At 43.9% G+C, this 7,033-nt stretch overlaps 1 protein-coding gene across 16 annotated transcripts in view; it reads left to right on the plus strand.

The window, feature by feature from the left end:
- The window catches only part of UNC79 (unc-79 homolog, NALCN channel complex subunit), a 276,166-nt gene that overhangs the window by 148,222 nt on the left and 120,911 nt on the right, over positions 1-7,033 (plus strand). For all 16 annotated transcript variants that reach the window (XM_017547000.2, XM_037745182.1, XM_017546992.2 and 13 more), the window contains 4 exons: positions 638-865; positions 2,990-3,131; positions 6,146-6,225; positions 6,310-6,458. In XM_017547000.2, the coding sequence (XP_017402489.1) occupies positions 638-865; positions 2,990-3,131; positions 6,146-6,225; positions 6,310-6,458 (599 nt within the window). The remainder of the gene's footprint in view (positions 1-637; positions 866-2,989; positions 3,132-6,145; positions 6,226-6,309; positions 6,459-7,033) is intronic.

Consider the following 7,033-nt stretch of genomic DNA (forward strand, 5'->3'; position numbering starts at 1 on the left):
CCTCCTGAGTAGCTGGGATTACAGGCACGCGCCACCATGCCCAGCTAATGTTTTGTATTTTTAGTAGAGACGGGGTTTCACCATGTTGACCAGGATGGTCTCGATCTCTTGACCTCGTGATCCACCCGCCTCGGCCTCCCAAGGTGCTGGGATTACAGGCTTGAGCCACCACGCCCGGCCCAGGCTCATCTTATGTTTTCCTAGCCCCAACCCTGGAATTCAGCCATTTCTCCAAGGAGCCCTGGTTCCTTTTAGTGGTTCATGGTATTTAAAAACCAAGATCTGGACTCTAGGTGAGGAGCAGCATTTTAAAAATGTGTAAGATCTCACAAACTGATGAGCTAAAAACAACAACTCTCTTTTAAATGTCCTACTTGATTTTTAAAGTAATTCCAATTGCGTTGTCTTGTGTTTACATTCCTCTAGAAAAACCCATGGACAGCAATGTATATTCGTGGTCTTGAAGCCTATATTGTCTTTAAATAATTCAATATTGCTGTCAGTTAGTGAAAATTATCCCCAAGTAGTGTGCCAATGGAATATTGGACAAATGGACCAAACTCCTTCTTCTTTTCTTTTTTTTTCCTTTTTTTTTTTTTTTTTTGTGTGTGTGTGTCCTTTTTTCTACGTCTTTCAGATGGAGTTACAAGATGATGGAATCACGATGGGTTTAGATCACAGCTTGTCAAAGGACATTATTTCTATTATAAACAATGTCTTCCAAGCCCCCTGGGGGGGATCCCACACCTGCCAGAAGGACGAAAAAGCAATTGAGTGCAACTTATGTCAGTCTAGTATCCTCTGCTATCAGCTTGCTTGTGAACTCCTGGAGAGATTAGCTCCCAAAGAAGAAAGCCGGTTGGTGGTAAGCAGTTGAAGAAATGAGATGACCCATGTATAATAGCATTAAAGACTGCAGTAGCTGATGTAATGGAGTCTTCCTCCAGCATCATCTTATACTCCATGCTGGGTTATATGTGAGACTTTGTTAAAGGAAAGTTTTCCCGTTGCTTCTGCCAGCTCAGGCTCCTGGAGAGGGATACAGACTGGAGCCACCCTATAGAATTCTATTAAATGGCTTGAGTGAGCATTGTAGCACCTCTGTTCATACAGTTTCATTATTCATGCATTACTACTATTCTTGAAAGAATTTTTATTACAAAGTTATATTACAAAGTTTAAGTGACAATGAATACTGTAAAATTTATTTAAAATTTTTTTTTTTATTTTTTAGACAGTGTTTCACTCTGTCACTGAGGCTGGAGTGCAATGGCTTGATCATGGCTCACTGCAACCTCTGCCTCCCAGGCTCAGGTGATTCTCTCACCTCAGCCTCCCCAGGAGCTGGGACTATAGGCGCCCACTACAACGCCTGGCTAATTTTTATTTTTTGTGGAAATGGGGTTTGCCATGTTGCCCAGGCTGGTCTTGAACTCCTGAGCTAAAGTGATCTACCTGCCCTGGCCTCCCAAAGTGCTGGAAATACAGGCGTGAGCCACCACACCTGGCCAAATGTATGCATTTTTTTCTCCATCTAGCTGTTGACAGACACCTGGGTTACCATACCTTCCTCTGTGTAACTCACATGTTGTAGTATTTTCTTGCTCCTAAAAATTTGACCACCCTGGACAACCAATATTTGTGTCTTTAAATTTTTTTTTTTGTTTTTTTTTGAGATAGAATCTCACTCTGTCACCCAGGCTGGAGTGCAGTGGCGCAATTTCAGTTCACTGTAACCTGCCTTCCTAGATTCAAGCTATTCTGTTGCCTCAGCCTCCTACGTAGCTGGAATTACAGGAGTGTACTACCACGCCCGGCTAATTTTTGTATTTTTTGTAGAGACGGGGTTCACCATGTTGGTCAGGCTGGTCTCAAACTCCTGATCTTATGATCTGCCTGCCTTGCCCTCCCAAAGTGCTGGGATTACAGGTGTGAGACACTCCACCCAGCCGTGTCTTTAAATTTTTTTAAAAAATTTATTTATTATTATTATTATTTAGAGATAGGGTCTTGCTCTGTCACCCAGGAGTGCAGTGGTGTGATCATGAATAGCTGCAGACTCGAAATCCCGGGCTTAAGGAATCCTCCCACCTCAGCCTCCTGAGTAACTAGGCACAGTCATGCCACCAAGCCTGGATAACTTAAAACATTCTTTTAGAGATGAGATCTCACTATGTTGCCTAGGCTGATTTCAAATCCTGCCCTCAAGCAACCCTCCTGCCTCAGCCTCCCAAAACATTGGGATTACAGGAATGAACCACCACACCTGGCCAGTATTTGCATCTTTTTTTTTTTTTTTTGAGACAAAGCCTTGCTCTGTCATCCAGGCTGGAGTGCAGTGATGTGATCTCAGCTCGCTGCAACCTCCGCCTCCCGGGTTCAAGCGATTCTCCTGCCTCAGCCCCCTGAGTAGCTGGGATTATAGGCACGCACCACCACGTCCGGCCAATTTTTCTATTTTCAGTAGAGATGGGGTTTCACCATGTTGGTCAGGCTGGTCTTAACTCCTGACCTTGTGATTTGCCCATCTCGGCCTCCCAAAGTGCTGGGATTACAGGTGTGAGCCACTACGCCTGGCTATTTGCATCTTAATATAGCTCTGTGAACCCATTATTATTTCTTCCTAATTAAGTACTGTTATTGAACAAAATGTACACGGGTGGGAGTGACTTGGTGAGTGGGCACTGATCTCAGAAACTAATGCAGAGGTGAGAAAGTAGGCCTGGGAAGATTTAACGATGTTTTTGATCTTCTTCTTTATGTATTTGAAGTAAAAGAAAATGTTTCAGCAACAACGGATAGAGATTTCTTTTCACTGTTCTGGCAATAAGCTCCAGAGTCTTCTGGGTGTGGTGCCTTCACCTCTGGGCCCAGCAGCATGGATCCTGGGACACAGAGGGTGCGCAGTCCAGCTTTGCTGAGCTGAGCCAAACTGTTTCTTACACCCCTCCAGGGCTGCTCATTTGGCTGCCTGCCCTGTTTATTTCAGGAGCCCACAGACAGCCTTGAGGATAGCCTCCTTTCTTCCAGACCAGAGTTTATCATAGGCCCTGAAGGGGAGGAGGAGGAGAATCCTGCAAGCAAGCATGGGGAGAACCCGGGCAATCGCACTGAGCCCGCGGAACATGCAGGTAGGTGGGCTCTGACCGCCGGGGAGTGCACTGTGTGCACAGGGCCTGATGTTCAAATCACTGAGTTCTTGGTTTAATATCAACTTGGGCAAAATCAGACATGGTTTCCTTAGTATAAACTCGTGCAGAGGAATGTTTCCCACCAGATTGTAAAGAGAACAGATCCGTTACAGTTCCCATAGAATCTAGTTCCCTGAGCATCTTTCTGGCAGCAGGCTCCAGTTTTCGGTAAAAACTCATTGCCTCCCTACTTACAATGTGTGGTGTTCTCTGTAGACCAAGCCTGGGTGCTGACAATCTTGACAGCCACTCAATGCATTTGGCCAAAGCAGAGAATTTTTGGCTAGAAGCAATGGGGCCCTGGAGGTTGGGCTGCGCAGGTTGAGCTTGAAGGCTACTTTGGTGGCTCTTAGCAGGGACTGGGGGATGTATTCTTTCTCATTTGCCTCAAGGCTCTTGGGTGGATGCAGTGAGGGCAGCAAGACGGCAGACAGCCTCAGGAATCATACTCTAGCTCCTCTCACATGAGGGCATTTAGGAATTTCAGGATGTCACTCCATGTGGCTCTGGGAAAGCTGGATTTCTAGCTCTGAATGGTGGCACTCTGGGGATTTATGAGATCTGGGCAAATTTGGGCACCTTTTTAATCTTCCTGCATCCACGATCCAGAAGAGATAGAACAGCTTACTCCTGGGAGCCCACTCCGGTATCGGGAGGCATGGGCTTGACATCATTCCTTCAATGAGCAGCAAATATTATTAGGGGACTGTTTTCTGGGGCTCACTGCAACTGGGGGGTGTCTTATTCAGACGAAGGTAACCATATAAAATCTTTGGTCAGAACTAACTGCTTCTCCGTGGATCATATGAATGGTGAATTGTGTATGAATATCATAGCTCACACTATTTCATGTCATAAAACTTACAATTTGAAGGAACACCCTACGTGATCTGGTTCACTGGTTTTCCGTGTGCACTTCTTGGAGCTGTTAATGGTCTGTGTGATTTCCTTTGGAATATCCTCAATTGGGGCGACCCCGGCGGCGGGGGGGAGATGAGAGCAAAATATAAAGACCCAGGCTTCCTACCTTGCTTCTTGCTTCTGCCAGATCACTCCGACTTGCTCTCTTTCATGTGTTGGGGTCCTTTTTTTTTTTTTTTTTGACTGAGTCTTGCTCCTTCATCCAGGCTGGAGGGCAGTAGCTTGATCACAGCTCGCTGCAGCCTTGACCTCCCTGGCTCAAGCAATCCTCCCACCTCAGCCTCCTGAGTAGCTGGGACCACAGACATGCTCCACCATGCCCGGCTAATTTTGAAAACTTTTTGTAGAGATGGGGTTTTGCTGTGTTGCTCAGGCTGTTCTCAAACTCCTAGACTCAATTGATCCACCCATCTCAACCTCACAAAGTCCTGGGATTACAGCGTGAGCCACCACACCCAGCCATGTGTTGGAATTCTAAGATTTCCTGTAAACAAAGCAGAAAAGAAGTTTGTAATCTGCTGATCCTGTTTAGCCTTTGCACTTGGCAGATGGGGAAAATAATTCCCAGATGGGTTAAACGACTTGCCCCTGGCCATGTCATTGCTACTATTTATTCACAATTTACACTTCATATTTCACATAATTCCACAGCTGTAATGGAACGTCGGAATCACTGAGAAGCTGAAACACCAACAAAAGCTCCGCTCCCCAGCTCCAAGCCTGGGTGTCCCTGGGCTGGGGACCTGGGAACTGGAAACATCTAATTAGTGTCAGGGTTGAGACTGGAACCCAAGTCCTCTAGTTTAATTTAGGATTAATTAACTTGCTTTAGGTGCTGCAGTATCCAGGGCCTAGGCCCGCGTTGTGTTTCTCAGGCATTGATGCCTGAGGAGAGCTGGGACTTCACGCATGATCCAATAGCCTGTACTCTTTCTATGCAAATGTATTTTTTAAACCTAAGCTAGTACACAGATCAGTTAACTGCCGCTTTTATTTATATGTAATATTTTATTGAAACAATTGATAAAATTAAGCAATTTCTTTTCTTTTTTTTTTTTTGAGACAGGGTCTCACTCTGTTGCCCAGGCTGGAGTGCAGTGGTATGATCTTGGCCCACTGCAACCGCTGCCCTTTTTTCCCTTCTTGAGGCCTGGCCCCTATTTCTTAGAGCTGTCAGATATATCCACCACCAAAAATGTATTTAAAACTTTCGTATAAAACAAAACTGTCAAGTCCGTATGATAAGCATTTGAAATACATTCAGGTGGAAGATTCCCAATGGACTTTTCAGTATTTAGACCGAGAGAATTTTGACTGCCTTGGAGCAATGGTCAAAATTAAGCAATTTCCTTTTTCCTTTTGCCTCTGATCCTAGGGATTGCCAAAACGTTAAAATCACATTCTGCACTAGTTCCTGCATCTGGTTAACTTGTGAATTCTTTTCTCTAGCCTGCCTCATTTATAATGTATTGCTGCCCCCACTATGGGGGCAAAAGTTTTAGAGATCCTCACAAGAAGATGAAAAGCATGAGTAGTTGTTCTCATTTGAATCTGTTCAACTGTTTCAAAATGTGCCCCTTTTTGTGAGAATCCATGGGATAAACCCCTTTAGTTGCTGGTATGACTTGAACACCTCTCTTGAATACCTGTATGTCTCCCTTCCAATTAGGAAGGCATGGCTAGCAGGTTCCAGGTCTCTCCAGGGAGCAGCAGAACTAGCAGCACTATGCAGTCCATCATGGATTCAGATGTCTGGGTAGGGGTAGCTCCAGGGCAAAGATATCTGAATACATGATAGACTGTGCAGTGGAAAATGGAAACTGGGAAGCCTCAATTTAAAAGATTTCCAGCACTTGTATCATAGAAGGGATATATGCTAATTTGGAGAGCAAATAAAAATATTTCTGGAACAATTTTTACATACATTCTATGTTGATGTTTTACTCCTCTTGGTTTTTATGATCTTGATAAATTGATGAATGATGGGGGAAAGGAAGAGTTAGCCTAATCTTTGTGTAATTATTTCTTCACAGCAGTAAAGAATGATACCGAAAGAAAATTTTGCTACCAACAGCTTCCAGTAACATTGAGACTAATACATACCATTTTTCAGGTATATTTTCAGATGTCTTTGAATACTTGGCTTGGTAGCATTACTGTTTTGGATAACTTAGTAACCGTGTGGTTCTTTGCATAGGAAATGGCTAAGTTTGAGGAGCCAGATATTCTTTTTAATATGCTCAATTGCCTGAAGATTCTCTGTCTGCATGGAGAGTGTTTATACATTGCCAGAAAAGATCACCCTCAATTTTTAGCCTACATTCAGGACCATATGTTGATTGCAAGGTACGTCTTCCTAATGGTTTATTTTGTTTATATATTAGGCTTTCGTTGTGAAAATTAAAGTTACATTAAGACTTAACTAGCTTGTTTGGGTTATTTTTCAAGCCAGGACAGCTCGATTGCCTATAGGAGCTACATTTATTTTTCTTTTTTAGTCTAATTTAAAAGTATATTAATACGAAGAATGGTAATTTCCATTTGCCGGACACTGAATAAATAGAAAACTTAAAGTAAAAATTATTTTATGCTTTTCACTTGTTAGATGGCTTAAGAATATAGAAAACATAGAAAAATGTGGCCGGATGCGGTGGCTCACGCCTGTAATCCCAGCACTTTGGGAGGCTGAGGTGGGCGGATCACCAGGTCAGGAGTTTGAGACCAGCCTGACCAACATGGTGAAACCCGTCTCTACTAATAGAAAAATTAGCAGGGTGTGGTGGGGTGTGCCTGTAATCCCAGCTACTTAGGAGGCTGAGGTAGGAGAATTGCTTGAACCTAGAAGGTGGAGGTTGCAGTGAGCCAAGATGGTGCCACTGCACTCCAGCCTGGGTGACAGTGTGAGACTCCATCTCAAAAAA

This window comes from Cebus imitator, unplaced genomic scaffold (assembly GCF_001604975.1).
Source record: "Cebus imitator isolate Cc_AM_T3 unplaced genomic scaffold, Cebus_imitator-1.0 Scaffold193, whole genome shotgun sequence".
Classification (NCBI taxonomy): Eukaryota; Metazoa; Chordata; class Mammalia; order Primates; family Cebidae; genus Cebus; species Cebus imitator.